We start from the raw sequence: 16,658 nt of genomic DNA on the forward strand, positions 1-16,658 counted from the left end.
TTGAATACTTGATTATTATTAAATGTAATAGAACAATTCATTGCGTGCAACTTTTCTTTTATTTTATACCATAACAATTCATTGTGTATGCATGATCTAGTTTTTTAATATAATTTTTTTAGTGAAGAAATGTATCACTAAAAGCATGAAAATAGTATTTGTATTAGAAACTATATTAGTGGCACAAAAAATGCCACTAAAACACAATAGTGTTTTAGTGGAATATTAAAAAAAAGTGACATTAAAACTCCATAAGTCTGCAATGACACAGCCAAAAAGTGCTACTAAAGACCTTAGTGGCAGCGCTTCTAGTGGCATCTTTTTGTGCTGCCGATTCCTAAAGCTGCTTTTAGTGGCACTTTTTTCGTTTTCAGTGGCACTTTTTCTATGACACTAAATATCATTTTATTTGTAAATGATTCTACCCTAAGATCACCACCAAACCAGAAACATAAAATAAGACTAAATCAATCATTCTAAGTTTATATGGTCTTAATCGTGTATAATTCTAAAACATACACTTAGAAATTAACGTTGTTAATCTAGACTCCAAGTAGCACATAACAAAAAATTCCCTAGGCTATATCACATCTATCAAACAATTCCATCATGTAATTCTTGAAGGGATCATTATCCCTATTCTGATAGGTTTTATAGATAGTAACTATATACAATTAATGCGAAAAACAATTAACAATTAATACGGTACATGCATTCTATAAAAGATCTATGTTACTAAACTATCCTAACCTTGGTGTAAATCGAAAATTACAAAGTTTAGGTTACATACCTTTTGATTTGTTATAGCAAACAAATCAAATCAATCTTTGTAGTTATGAAGCTTGGAAAGACTAGCACCAAAGAGATGATGCCTCTAATGGTTTATACCCAAACCTTAGCAACAAGAACACAAGATAAGAGAGGACGGTATATAAAAAGTTTGGCAATGGAAGGCTTGAGAGCATGGACGAAATTAATGACCCTTAAGGTCCTATTTATAGGAGACAAAGAATCATTCGATAACACTAAATTGAATATAATAGTAATATTTCAAAATAGGCAGTTATCTAAATCATTTACTTATCCTCCAAGGCTTCGTAGAAGCCTTAAGAAGGTCTACAAAAACCATCCCTATGAGGCAGGTTCTAGAACTCTTCATTGCTCAACTTTTGAACAATATCACCATTAGTCCCAACACTTCCAATTAATTTAATTAATCCCATAATTAATTCCAATTAATTTCAGATTAATTCTAAATTAATAATTACTATTTATAATTAACATATTAATCATGCAATATATAAATAAATTATCCTCTCTCTATATATGTAATTCTTTTCAGTTGCTAGTTTTGAGGGAAACCCAAAAATAACTTTGATTTTATTTCAAGAATATAACAATTTAACTATTGACTTAGACACCTAAATCAACAGTCTCTTACTTGGATAAGTCTGTAACTACAATTGCAAGTAAAGACCTTGAAGTAAAAAAGTTAGTGTGTTTTCCAAAGCCACTGTCAAACTCTGATTCAAACCAGCCATCGGCCCTAAGATAATTGATCAGTTATTCATTCGTTCTTCAATATACCGTATAGACACGAGACATAGATCAGAATCAATCTCATTGTTCAATATTATGTTTCTCGATCTCCCGATTTGTAAAGACTATATTAGAATTCAATTGAACGTATCAATTAGTCCTGGCTGGGCACAACACTATATATGATCAGCATCGAATCATCGAGGGGCCCAAAGATATTGCTTTTTTAAATAGGGCAAAATGAACGAATTACTTTGACTATATAGTTATAAAATTTACTAACCAAATCATACATGGAATTATGCTTTATAACACCCAGTTACGAGATGCGATTGGGTAAACAAATCCACAACTGATTCATAAACTACGAACTACATATCTCCGCTTAAGAATAGTAGATATTATCATCTTAGAAATTACTCGTGACTAAATTCATGAAGTAATATCTAAGCGTGAGTTTATGCAATACTTAAAATCTCTATTTTCAGAGTAATCATGAATTTTGTAGCAATTCCAATTGCAATGTCTTAACCTCAATCGACAATCTACAGTTAATTCATAACAATCTTAATTCACTACTTATTTCCAAAAGTAGAATGACTGTGAGGTTCGAATAATTTAAATTACTCGAGAAGTATAAACATGCAAAAAGAAACACAAAAATAAATAACTGAATATGGCAATACGATACTCATAAATAATTCTCTATTATACATTCACCAAAACGATTACATTTATTTTGTTATACGTTTTCTAAATATCACTTAACTACTAAACTAATGTAGTCTCTAAGGCCAATGCTCCTAGCATGCTGGTAGTATTTGACTCTGCTCAGAGCTTTTGTGAAATGATCTGTAACATTATCTTCTAACGATAATTTCTTCACCAAAAGATGTGCTTCTTCTACCCGATGCCGAATATTATGGTACTTCATGTCGATATGTTTGGATCTTTCATGATCCTTTGGTTCTTTTGTCAAAGCAACCGCACCTTCATTATTACAGAAAAGCTCCATCGGTTCCTGAATAGTTGGAACGACTCCAAGATCTCGAAAAAAGTTCTTTAGCTAATTCGCTTCCTTCGATGCTTCACTCGATGCAATATGCTCTGATTCACATGTGGAATCAGCCACTGTGTCTTGCTTGGAACTTTTCCAAGTATCCGCTCCCTCATTTAATAAAAACACTTGACCAGACTACGAACAAAAGTTGTCTCGGTCTATTTAAAAGTTGGTGTCACGGTAACCAGTCACTCTTAACGTACCACTACCACCAAGAACTAGAAACATGTCTTTTGTTCTTCGTAGATACTTAAGAATATTCTTCACCGTAATAGAATGGACTTTGCCAGGATTTCCATGAAATTTACTAACCATGCTTAAAGCATAAGACACACCAGGGAGAGTACATGTCATTGAATACATGATCGATCTTACAACCGAAACATATGGGACTCGACTCATGTTAGATATCCCTTCATTAGTATTGGAACATTGAGTCTTACTCCCATTAACTTTTACATATACACAAGAGTTATCTTCGCTTCTAGAGAACCCAAACTCTTTGAGTTTCTCATGGAAGCAAAGATTCCAGCTGCGAGATGCAGGGGCGTAGCCAATATAGAGCAAGAATGGGCATTGGCCCACATACAGAAAATTAAGGTTACGTATATATGATATGTACAATATATATTTTTGTTAAATAAAAAGATTTAGGGTTGTGATATGGTCTATTTCATTCAAAACTTGAAATTAGTAGAAGGGGATACATTGTTGTAAGACAACATCATGTGCAACTTAAATAATAATTTAGTTAAAAATACATATATAGTTACATTTTGTTATCGTTTCATATTATGTATATTATTTGGTCTACCCTAAAATAAAATTTTGGCTATGCCACTGGCGAGATGTTTGTTTCAATCCATAAATGGATTTCTCAAGATTACACAATCTATCAGAAAACTAGGTATGTACAAAACCCTCTAGCTAACCCATGTAGATGTCCTCGGATAGCTTCTCGTTAAGGAAGACGGTTGTAACATCCATATGCCAAATTTCATAATCATGAAATGCAGATATAGCAAGCATAATCCTGATAGATTTTATCTTAGTTACTAGTGAAAAGGTCGCATCATAGTCAACCCCTTGGGTTTAAGTAAAGCCCTTTGCAACCATCCTAGCTTTGAAAGTGGGTACTTTCCCATCCATGTCAGTCTTCTTCTTGAAGATCCATTTGCACTCGACTGTCTTACGACAAGGTACATGATCAACCAAGTTCCACACTTGGGTATCATACATGGACTGAATCTCACTCTTCATTACCTCATTCCATTTAGCAGCCTCGGGGCCTGCAATTTCTTCCTTGTAATTAGCACAAGTTTTCTCTTAAAAATGACTCACAAGCTCACATAAGGCATTAGGGTTTTGAGATTTAGGGTTTGGGACTTAGAGGCTGTAAATAAGGCTAGCCTTTGGGAGGTTAAGGTGTTTAAATAGGGAGTTAAACCCTAAAAATTAGGATTTCACTCTGTCAGTCCTACTCGTCGAGTTGAGGCTCTCAACTCGTCGAGTAGACTTTACATCCTGCGTCCAAATTCCATTACTACTCGGCGAGTTTGGGGCCTCCAATTCGTTGAGTTTCCATGCAAAAGTGAATAAAGTTTGATTTAAAATACATACCAGGAACCGGGCGTTACATATTCATTATAACTTTCTTGCACCTCTATATGAGAACGTTTGTACATTCATTAAGTATCTATCATGGGTCCCTTTTGTTGGTAGTGGTTCAATCAACCATTAGGAAATGGGTTGATATCAAAACAAATATAACAATCTTTATTTTCATAATATCAAAAACCATATACGAGTGAACTCATTTTATAGTGAATAAGATAATGTTAGTATTCAAATAAGTTGGTGGGTAGAAAATAAATATTGTTAGATGAATTTATAAATAAAGTGGTATGTAGAAAGTAACTATTGTATAATTGTACTAAAAAAATGTCACCTTAACTGATCATTTGCATATGAAAGTTGTCGGTTTGTAGATGTCATATGTGTAATGGTCAGAATATGAAATGTAGGTATTATTTCGGATTGAATCGGTCACAAATTTTTTAAACAAATTAAAATGTTAACTTCTCGGATGACATCACCAATTTCATAAATATCATCTACGAAATTGGTGACTATTTTGGAAATAAGAATTTGTTTGAATTTTGAAAAGGGATAAATAAGATTAGTCTCATTGATGACTATTTTTGAAAATTAGAATTTGCTTGGATTTTGAATTTCATAAATGTCATCTATGAAATTGATGATTGTTTTGGGAAATTAGAATTTGTTTGAATTTTGAAAACGAAGAATAAGATTGGTCTCATTTATCCTTTTCACTTTATTTTTATGGTAGATAAGTGATATTTTCATTAGTTTTACAACATGATGCGCATTGGGGATCATTGCAAATTAAAATGACATTTGGTATTTCTTTAGCTGTCTTTAAATATGAATAACTGGCAAAATTTCAATCTTTGTCTCCTGCCCATATCTCCACATGTCATGCCAATAGATCTATCATTCCTTGCATGAATAAGTCAATTTCCCTTCATGCAGGTTTTCCATCTTATAATATGCAATATTAGTAATTAAAATATTTTGTACAATTAATTTGCTTTTCACATCTTAATGTACACGGATGCAATCCAGCTGTGACAGAAAAACAGGAGCTTAATACCCTTAGCATTGGCTGTCCTTTGATTTGATTACCAGAAACATAGGGAAAACAAACCAGAGAGAGAGAAAGAAAGAGAAAGATAGAGAGAACAGAAAGAAAAATAGAGAGAGAAAGAGAGGGCATTACCAATCTTGCATGCTGTTTCGAGGGTTTGATTCTTGTTTTCATCGTAATATCTATGTTTATGATTACTGTCGGGGAAATAGATCATGTTCTATTTCATGGAATTCATGATATTTTGTTTCAATAAACGAGATCCATCCTGATAATTAAGCATCATAATTAGGATTGGATGCTTAAATATTCAGAACAAAAAATTCATGATCAAATTGATATCAACACGTCATGAAGGCATGGGAAGCAACAATCCGGAAAACACAACAAGCGAAGAAACAAGCCACCAACATCTTTGGGTCAGCCCATGTGGCCCACGTAGACGATGAAGACACCGATCAACTTGAGAATCATGCAGCTGGGGAGATCTACCACGCCGAAAGATTCCTATCAAACGGAGACTACTACACAGGAAACTGGTCGGAAAACTTCCCTCATGGTTTCGGTAAGTATTGGTGGACCGATGGCTGCATGTACGTAGGTGACTGGTGTCGTGGAAAAACCATGGGAAGAGGCACATTCAGTTGGCCTTCAGGAGCCTCTTATGATGGCGAATTCAAGAGTGGGTATATGGATGGAGAAGGCACCTACACAGGCCCCAACGGAGACACATACAGAGGCCATTGGGTCATGAACTTGAAACATGGACATGGGGTGAAGGAATACACCAATGGAGATACGTATGAAGGCGAGTGGTGTAGAGGATTACAAGAAGGTAATGGAAAGTACAATTGGAAAGGTGGAAGCCATTACGATGGCGAATGGAAAAACGGAACCATGTCTGGGAAGGGTAAATTGATCTGGCCTGATGGAAGCATGTACGAAGGGGAATGGGAAGAATGTTTACCAAAAGGAAATGGAACGTTTCAATGGGCAGATGGGAGTTCTTATGTCGGGAATTGGAGTACAGATTCAGGAGAGCAAGACTTGAAATTTAATCCTTCGTCTGATGATGTTAAACATGATCCACAAGAAGTTTTTGATGTTTATCTCAAGGATTGCTTTATTTCCCCTCAAGATAAAGTTCCGATCTTGCCATCACAAAAGAAACTAGCAATTTGGAGATCTTCAAAAGGAACTGAACCTTCAGTTAGACCAAGGAGAATGTCTGTTGATGGGAGATTGGATGCAAGTATGGACAAAGACCTTGCTAGAATGCGGATGTTGGATGACACAGAAAGGACCATGAAAGCTAGGGATGATGCATCGTTAATATCTGGTAATGCGTTATCTGAAGGAAGTCCAATTCGGCTTCCAAAAGTTGTCAAGAAACAAGGCGAGACTATATCTAAAGGGCATAAGAATTATGAACTTATGCTTAATTTGCAACTAGGGATCAGGTTATATAGTTCCAATCTTTTTTGTTTCGTTATCTTGTTTAAAACTTTTTCTGCTTTGAATTATTCTAATGAAATCCAGTTGTGTGTAGGCATTCTGTAGGAAGACCAGGTCCAGTTCCCTCCTTAGACTTGAAATCTTCTGCTTTTAATCCAAAAGAGAAAGTTTGGACAAGATTCCCACCAGAGGGATCTAAATACACCCCTCCTCATCAATCTTGTGAATTCAGATGGAAGGATTATTGCCCCTTAGTTTTCAGGTAACACTTTACAACATTTGTCCACCTTTTTTTATTAAAAAATAGATGTAGTTAGACGATGAATATATGATGCATGATTTCATGAACATGTATAGGACATTAAGGATGTTGTTCAAGGTGGATGCAGCTGATTACATGTTATCAATATGTGGGAACGATGCCCTTCGAGAGCTGTCTTCCCCTGGAAAGAGCGGAAGCTTCTTTTACCTCACGCATGATGATCGCTACATGATCAAAACCATCAAAAAAGCTGAAGTCAAAGTAAGATTTTGAATCTTAATTAATCAAATTAATGAACGTTCCGAATCTTTACGTAGTTGAGTTTCATGGGGTTAATTTGTTTTATTTGAATCATTATTTAGGCTATACTAAGGATGCTATCGGCATACTACAACCATTTTCGCTCATTTGAGCATACCCTACTCACCAAGTTCTACGGATTACACTGTGTGAAGTTAACTGGTCCTGCACAAAAGAAGGTTTGATTGAATACATCATATATAGCATCCATCCATTCTTTAGATGTATCACAAAAGAAGATTTTGATCAATTTGTTAGTGCATGATCATTTAGGTACGATTTATCATCATGGGGAACCTTTTCTGCACCGATCACGTCATTCACAGACGATTCGACTTAAAAGGGTCTTCCCTTGGTCGGATCACGGATAAACCCGAGTCAGAAATCCAGACCACCACTATACTTAAAGACCTTGATCTCAACTTCATGTTTCGATTGGAGAAAACTTGGATCGAAGAATTTAGAAGGTAAAGATTCAGTTTGCTCTTTGTTTCAAAAGGGTGCTTAAGAATTTGTGTAAATCATGTTCAGGCAAATCGATAGGGATTGTGATTTTCTCGAGCAGGAGAGAATCATGGATTACAGCCTCTTGGTTGGTCTTCACTTCAAAGACACAAATAGCGACTTAGGTATTTCAGTTGCTAATCTATCCTTGTAATTTCCTTAATTTATATATATGTACACATGAACGCTAGTGTCAAATATCGATTGAAAGCTCTAATATATGTTAATCTTAATGGTGGCACAGATGATTCGGCATACCATGTTTCAGACCCTGGAGGGTAATATATATACCACCATTCTTATAACGAAATACTATGGTGACAACTTCGATGATAAATGTATGTTTCGGGGTGAGATTTAAGAAATTGTTTTCTTTTTTGTTGCTACAATATGATTGCAGGTCGAAGTTAGGAATCAGCATGCACACACGAGTTGAAAAGATGGAGAGAAAGAACGAAATGGAGCTAATAGGTGAACCCACGGGGGTGTGTTATGATGTTGTAATGTTTTTTGGTATCATAGACATACTTCAAGACTATGACATCACTAAGAAACTCGAGCATGCTTACAAGTCCTTCCAATACGACCCAACATCCATATCAGCTGTTGATCCTCGAAATTATTCTAGACGTTTTCGTGATTTCATACTCAAAATTTTTATAGAGGACGAGTAGAGATACATTGATTACATTTGATAAGAATGTGCTATTTCACTAGTCTTCTTTTGTATATAGGAACTCTAATCCCAGTTGTTGGGAGGCTCAAGGGATCGTTGAGAGTCTTGGCGTTTCTAAAAAGTCGTTATTGTTTCATAATTGTATAAAATGTTTCTTGATTTGCGTTCTTGTATTAGCTACTTCTTATCATCGGAAAATGATGATAGAAAAAACAACCAACACAACATTTCCGATAAAAAAATGAGATAAGGGTTGACATAGACCTGGAAAACATGTTGTGTCGTGTCACGTTCGTGTTAAGTCGAAACATTAAAAGGGTTGAGATACTTTGACCCTAATTCGATCTGTCTAACTACCGTGTCATTTAACATGTTTATTTCCATGTTGCGGGTTAGGGTTTAGATCATATAAATGTGTCGGGTCGAAACACTAAACAAGTTAAAAGAGTTAAGAGTTGGGAGGTGAAATGACGAAATCCATAGTAATTTTAGAGTGCAAAGCGGAAAGATTAGTACAAGTATGGAGGGGTAAGTTTATAAGGAGGGAGTGATCAAGGGGACTATGAAGTAAAGGAGAGAACGGAAAAACTAAATATTAAGTCTTGACCTAGGCAGCTAAAGGGTATTGGATGTCTCTTAACATGACTCAATCAACTCTAATTGAATCGGGAACTATCAAACAACTCATAAGTCGTTGAATTTTTATGTTATGTTGTGTCAATCTGTTCAATTAAACGATTTCAAATATTTTACCTAAACCTATTTATTTTGTGTAGAGATCGTACAAGGTTACCATGTCATGTTAGTTTATGTCACCTCTAGGTTCACATATACTTTTAGCCAGTGCAACTCTCCAAAAAAGGATTTTATCTTCATGTTTCCTTAAGGAAATGTCTTTTGGCAACTAGAATATAGTTTATGGTGGAGTTTTGGTATATTTCAGTTCAACATTATACAATGCTTCTTAATGACTAAAGAACCTTGGCCTTGTGGGCTATTGTTCTTTTAGAGTCGTATTGTTGGAAATATGGAAGGAAAATGATGCATTAATAATCAATATTGTTGTATTTTGAGGATCGTGTAGGTCAATTTCCTCAATCGATATTGTGGCCTTACACATAGGTTCCTAAAATATGGTGGAGTTTTGGTATATTTCAGTTCAACATTATACAATGTTTCTTAATGACTAAGGAACCTTGGCCTTGTGGGCTATTGTTCTTCTAGATTCGCGTTGTTGGAAATATGGGAGGAAAAGGATGCATTAATCAATATTGTTGGATATTTTGAGGATCGTGTAGGTTAATTTCCTCAATCGATATGGTGGCTTTATGCATAGGTTTCCTGAAAATTGGTGCAAAATAATGTGTAAGATGGGAACTTCAAGTTTTTAGGCACAATACAGAAGTAATAAAACTCATGTATAAGTGTTTAAATTCATGGAAGTGCAACAAAATGTGATACATTATATATATATATATATATATATATATATATATATATATATATATATATATATATATATATATATATACACACACACACACACCTTCGGTAACTATAAAATTGATAATTATGACAAAATGATAATTTTTCAGAAGTTAGAAATAGCTACGAATAGTTAGAGACTAAGAATTCCATGAGAATGTGCATCACCTTCTCATATGCTCACACGCTCATAATTTAACAGATCGTTTAATGAATTGGTGGCAGTAAATCGGGGTATAGTTATCCTTTAAAATTAGTTATAAGATAATAACTCTTGGATATGTTGGTAAAATTATCCAATGAAAAGTTGTGTTGTTTCGAAAAGATTTGTTGATTTTGTATTAATAAGTTGTTAGTCGATATCCGATGTTTAAGACCATGAAATCATGACTTAATGAAATCAAATGATTAATTCTTGATCATAAAATGGATCCATGATAAAATAGAACGTGTGAGCAAAATAATCGGCTAAAACAAAGTCTACAAGAGAAAGATATGCACATTTGAGGTTTGAAGCTTAAGTTAATAGAAGTAACACTCTAAATATGCATTTACATGATCGTGTAATGAGTTACACGACCATCTAACTAATTCGAAGTCCAATAATGAGTATAGTACATATGCTTCTCATTTCACTTGTACACTTCTGGACAGACAAGTAAGGGCGATCTTAAGATTTAAGAGCCTTGCACCTACGATTTAAGCTAAATCCAAAGGGAGTTTCAAGGAAATCAAACATCAAACACTACTACTTAGATAAACAGGTATCATCTTATTCTTGTAAGCTTAACTAAGCTTTAATGGTGAAATTGTAAAGGGTGATGAAACCCCAGTTATGGTATGACCTTCAATTGATGGTAATCTCAGTGATAGTGTTATAGTAAGCATATTGATTATATTTTCAAACATTATGTCTAACTATGGTTGTTTACTTGAAATTGAAAATGATAATCATGAACCTTAGATTGCATGATTTGTATAAATGAATTTGAACTTGTCTTGATCAATCAAGACAGACAAGTCGTGCATACTAAATAGATTTATGGAATGGGATTAAGCTCTATGAATATGGTGAGACTGTTGGCTTAAGTTTATGCAAATTCAGGTTGTACTTCGATTATGATACAGGACTTCAGGGGCAAGAATTTCATTCACAAAACATCCCAAGATGAGTAACCCATGCTTTCCCTTTTGAATAATTGATATATAAGCATCCTATTATTGATTATGGGGGAAAAAATATATCATCATTATCGGTACATATTGAATGATGCAATATGCCTGTATAGCTGGTTATTGTGTAGCTGAATATTGTTAAACTATGGCAGAGTAAATATATGTAGTTCAACAAACTATACACCTCCAATTGTGTTTATTAAACTAACACTAAATTTGCTGTTTGTAAAATGGTCCATTAGGTTGCTTCTTGATGGCAGACCAGACACTAGGTAGTGTGCCACCACAAGATCTTGAAGTATATCATTCGAGCAAACAGAATGAAAAAAAAAAAAAAAAAGTTGCAAACATAATAATAACAATAATAACACATCAACTTCAATCATCATGACCCACAATACATGCGTTCCATAGTCGCTTATAGCAAATCTTTATAAGTAAAACAAAAACAAAAACCCAAGAAAACAAAGTTTAAAAAAAGACTTGGATCAACAAGAGAGTGTTACTGTTGTTGATTTCCCCTTCCATTAGACAGACACATAATAATAATAATAATAATACCTTATATGATTGATAAGCAGGAGGATAAAAGCTTCAAGCAATCAATCAATCCTGCCATTGTTTGTCATAGTCGTATATACATCTCCAAAAACACTGATTTCATCATATCATATCATATCATATCATATCATATCATACCCACAAAAGTTTTCAGATTCTTCCCACAGACTCTTATCATTCATTCATCCAATCTGGAAAACTCGGCACCTGCATAAATAAGTTAATATATAACATGACATGAATCAGATAGAAAGAAGTAAATGCAAAAACATGAACAAGAGAAACCTATTAACCAGCAGATGCCTGCAGTAATCCAAACCAATACCATCCAATCCATGCTTCCTCCAATAAAAGCTTTTTTTTTTAAAATCACATTCACATTGATTGCATATCTGATGGCTGAACTGGTCGTACCAGGACACTCCACTTCACTCCACATCCACCTTAGTAGATTGTTCAACACCTACATAACCTTATTATTAGAAACACCTTTAACCAAAACTTTAAAAAAAAAAAAAAAAAAAAAAAAAACATACATACATACCATCTATGCTCCATAACATCATCACACAAAGAAACGAGCTTCCCACAACGATTGTCCCTGGTATTGCTGAGGCAGTGCAATGAACTCTTCATTTCCTTTTTTAACTTGCTGCTGCATTGCTTCTTGTAGATTCCCATTCCCACGTTCTGTTGGAATCTGATAACCACCATTACCATTCTGTTGTTTCTGTATTCCATTCTCAGCCTCAGCCACAGACGACACCTGTTTACCAGGGAACGGAAAGCTTTCCATTCCCAACGACATCTTCCTCGTGTTCAAAAGCTTGTTCGGTTGCGGCAAACACCTCCAGGAATTACCAATTCCAATTCCATTGTTGTATCCAGAATAAGGTAACTGGTACCCATCTAGCCAGCTATAATCATCCACAGGTTGGTTTACATTTCCAATTCCATTCCTTAGGTTAACACCAAACAGAGGCTGAGGCTGAGGCTGAGGCTGAGGCTCATCCACAGTATATTTAGGACCAACAGTGTTGTTGAATCCAGGTGGTGGCCCGTAATGTCGTATGGGCCGGCTCACTGGACTCTTAATGGGCTTTGTCTTTGAAGGAAGGCTGCCAAAACTAGGTGCTGCTGATGTCATCACCGAATCAAACTTGGATGGTATGATAATAGTTTCAGAATCCTGAAAACCAACAGACGACTTTCCTCCTGAATGTTTTTCAGATTCTTTTCCTCCCAACAGGTTGAGATTTGAAAACAAACCATTTTCAACAAATTCTTCTGGTTGTTCAACCATGTTTTCATTGACAGAAGATGCACATGCTTCATGTGGTGGCATTGAGATAGACACAGGGGCAGGATTGTCAATACGTTTTGAAGGAAACACCAAACCATCTGTATGTGTAGGTGTATGTTTTTCAGGTACAGAGGGTTTGAAGACAATAACCTCATCATCTTCCTCCTCTTCAGATTCTAATTTTTGTCCAATGTTTTCAGTGGAAACTTGGTTGTTATTTTGTGGCTCAACACCAAAGAGAAACTGTTTGGATTTGGAATCAAAATAGAATGCTTTCTTACTATTATTAGAAAGAGCCTTTCCAGCAGCTACAATGCGTTGTACACGTGCTTTCTTTTCCTGATTTCCATCTAAATAATTTGTTCTTGTAAAGTCAAGAACGAGTTGACCAGAAACAAGTGGAAGGAAGCCCCTTAATTCCATGTCTTCAGGCAACGCGAGACGAGTTTCATCTCCACTTTCATTAACCACTTGAGACACAATCAAAAGCTTGTTGAGAAAAGAAACGAATTGGTTCCAAAATAAGGATCTAGCAGCAACCTGTTTCTCCTCCATTTCATTTGTGGATGCTAAATCCTCTTTACAAGAAACAAGCCATTCAACAAAAATCATGATTCCAGGGAGTAAAAAGCTTGCACATGGGTCATTTAACTGGATGCATCTTTCAAGTATGAGTGCCATGAAATCGAATATTGCAGCAAATGCGTTTTGAAGGACAACAGATCGTTGAAGAATCTCTGCGTATGATTGGTGTTCTGTTTCCTTTTTGTTTACATTGTAAACAGTGAATATCATGATTGCAATGAATCTGGTTATGAAGAGTTTACACTCCACATAATCTGAACCAAAATTGAACACCTCATCTTGTCCAGATGATAGTAGCTGAAGAAAATCACTCCTTGCCACTGAGAAAACTTCCAAAAAAGTCTCCAAACTGTAGATGATGGTATAAGTTGATTAAGCTTTATTGGAAAAGAAATTAATATTTATATTTATATTTATATACCTTGTACGAGTAAAAAGGATGCCATTGAGTCTGACAAATCGAATACTGAAGGCTTTAAGGGTTTCAGGCATTGTAATAGATTCTCTTTCAACAAGATTTGGTTCTGTTTTCCTATCTTTTGAAGAAACCCATGTTTCACCTTTGTTTCTTCCTTTCCCGGTCACTCGGGCAGGTGTTTTCTTGTTAGGGGCAGCTTTTGAATCTCCAAGAAGCTGGCAATAGCTTTGACGATTCTGCCAAAAATTCCATACATCTTTCTTTGATTACTAAGGTTGTAAACATAAAATATTTATTAATAATTGTAAGAAAACAAAATACCTTCTCAAATGCAATAATTAAATTGTCTCTTGCAGTAGTAAAAGGGGTATCAACTGCTAAACTTCGAAAATAACGATAAACAGCCAAAAGTTCATCTCCAGAATAGGATGCAAGAATAGCAAGCTGAGAATACATTACAACAAACAGATTATTACTATAATTATTATTATTATTATTATTTAATATGAAAATGAATGATTAAAAGCAAACATACCTGATGATGAGGATTGCCACTTGAAGGCCAAAGAGTAGCAGCTTGCTTATAGTAACTTGAAGCTGCAGCAAAATCACGTGTTTTTGAATCACCTTCACCATATAACCCTTTATATCGAGCAAGGTCTCCAAGGTAAATAAAACATCTATGACAAGATATCAATCCTTTCTTCATCTCAACATCATGTTGTGAATCATCTGAAACATAACCTAAAGATAACCCGTATTTTGCCCTAATTTTCACCATCAAATCATGGTAAAATCCAGTAGCTTCAGAAAGAAAGGTCTTGAATTGGGAACGGATTTTAGTGATTCGGGCAGGACCTGGCCGGGCAGGGGCAGGAGCTTTTGCATTTTGTGCTTGGGCAGCACTGTAGTGTGCCCGCAACTCCTCAATGCATTTGTAATGCAACTGCCATAGAGCATATTCAATGTCATGTTGTTCAGAGAAGGCATGGTCTTCAAGAAGGATAGATTCGTAATTTTCCCGCATCTGTTGCCATGTATTTGGATCTGATGGGATTTTTGCTTGTGCTGCTTTTCTACGCTTACTTTCCAACTCAACATTCTACAGGGTAACAACAAATGAGATCAACAATCAAGAAAATATCATAATTGTGTTTGTTAGCTTTTCATATTAGTAACATAATGCTAATGATCATGGATAGAATACCTTGTTGTAAAGAAGTTGAGCTCTCTCCCTTGACAAATTACTCACAGTGTTATTCATTGGAATAGTCATTGTCCATCAAACAAGTGTGATAAGACTTGGCTCCAAAAGATCTGATCTGAACAGCTACATTCAACATTTAATCACCAAGTAACTGCATCACACATAATATCTTCATCAAGTCAATAATGCCAACTTCCCACAAACCTTAATATCCAAACTTTCAATGAATAGGATATAATCTTTAGAATGACTTACAATAGCCTGAATCCTACTCCTACTGTTTTGAAACAAAAATATTTGGTTGCCTAACAATCTGTAATGGTTGTTTTTAAGAAACTCATATCTAAATGTTGCATACTATAGATTCTCAAGACATTCAAAAGCCCCATTCAGTCAATCTGTCAAAAAATTCATCCACATACTTCTTGGATATGCTAATTGCAATCAAGAACTAGATGCAACTACTCTGGATATTAAAAGATTCAACAGAAGATATTCAATTTGTGGTTTCACCACCACCATCAAGATTCTTGAAACCTAAAAACTTTGCAGAATATTAAACAACAACCTAGCCGCTTCTGATCGCCTGAGGTATGAAAGTTATCACCGAAGAGAATCTCACATTCGCGCTTGAAAATCAGATGACGTCATTCCTCGCATGCATAAACGACGATAGACATTCCAAAAACTTATGAAACCCAATCAACCCCCCACACACACACATAACCAACAATCAAAAACATCAACGGAATCATCCGTCAAAATAAACAAGAGGAAAAAAGAAAACCCTAATCGTACGAAACCACAAATGGAAAGATAACAAAATACCAATACAATCACACGACCACACATAAACCATCAAAACCTATATACGTGATTCAACGATTTACTACATATATCAAACCGATCATTAGAGGGTTAAAGGTATACCTATTCAGAATCAGATCTGGATGAATCACGTAAATCTCGACCAAAGAAAATCACGATGCAATCTTCAACAATCGCCTTAATTCGGATGTGGGGGTTGATTTTTAAGAGCCTTGTTACAAAATCTGCAGCGCTTGTAATTGATTCAATGATGTTTGAATGTTAACGGCGGAGGCGGCGGAAGAGGAAAAGGCAAATAGGAGGAGGAAAATCATATCGGTGGTGGTTGATATGGTCGTTTCTTGGTTGGGTTTGGGTCTAGTCGGCCATGACTCGATTTTGTCTAAGCTTTTATTTTATTATATATACACAAACACACATTGTTTTTATCTTCTTCTTTTTTTCAGTTTTTAAAAAATCAGAATTATTGAGTTTGTGTATTTTCTCACGATAAAAGAATTTTAAACACGTTAAATATAATAATATTTATAGTCCACAACAATATTAACGACTTGTTTGATGGCATTTTTGTTTTTTTATACTCGTGTTTAAACTTTTGAAAATGTATAGCCCCTCAAAAAGTCAATTCGTG

General features: G+C 35.1%; 2 protein-coding genes across 2 annotated transcripts; one reads left to right on the plus strand and one right to left on the minus strand.

Moving 5' to 3' along the window:
• The first annotated feature begins 5,303 nt into the window (after positions 1–5,303).
• Positions 5,304–8,583, plus strand: LOC144997978 (phosphatidylinositol 4-phosphate 5-kinase 4-like). The gene is made up of 8 exons (XM_078957828.1): positions 5,304–6,727; positions 6,817–6,984; positions 7,080–7,245; positions 7,347–7,463; positions 7,558–7,751; positions 7,816–7,913; positions 8,033–8,066; positions 8,189–8,583. The coding sequence occupies exons 1-8, from the start codon at positions 5,619–5,621 to the stop codon at positions 8,460–8,462; spliced, it is 2,160 nt and encodes a 719-aa protein (XP_078813954.1). The 5' UTR covers positions 5,304–5,618; the 3' UTR covers positions 8,463–8,583.
• Positions 8,584–11,478: 2,895 nt separating this feature from the next.
• LOC145047965 (nonsense-mediated mRNA decay factor SMG7-like) lies at positions 11,479–16,412 on the minus strand. Its single transcript, XM_078996338.1, has 8 exons — positions 16,130–16,412; positions 15,200–15,350; positions 14,528–15,094; positions 14,314–14,436; positions 13,996–14,228; positions 12,231–13,923; positions 11,972–12,149; positions 11,479–11,893 (listed from the first exon to the last, which is right to left on the minus strand). The coding sequence occupies exons 2-6, from the start codon at positions 15,266–15,268 to the stop codon at positions 12,252–12,254; spliced, it is 2,664 nt and encodes an 887-aa protein (XP_078852464.1). The 5' UTR covers positions 15,269–15,350; positions 16,130–16,412; the 3' UTR covers positions 11,479–11,893; positions 11,972–12,149; positions 12,231–12,251.
• Positions 16,413–16,658: the final 246 nt, after the last annotated feature.

This window comes from Lactuca saligna, chromosome 5 (assembly GCF_052625555.1).
Source record: "Lactuca saligna cultivar CGN05327 chromosome 5, ASM5262555v1, whole genome shotgun sequence".
Classification (NCBI taxonomy): domain Eukaryota; kingdom Viridiplantae; phylum Streptophyta; class Magnoliopsida; order Asterales; family Asteraceae; genus Lactuca; species Lactuca saligna.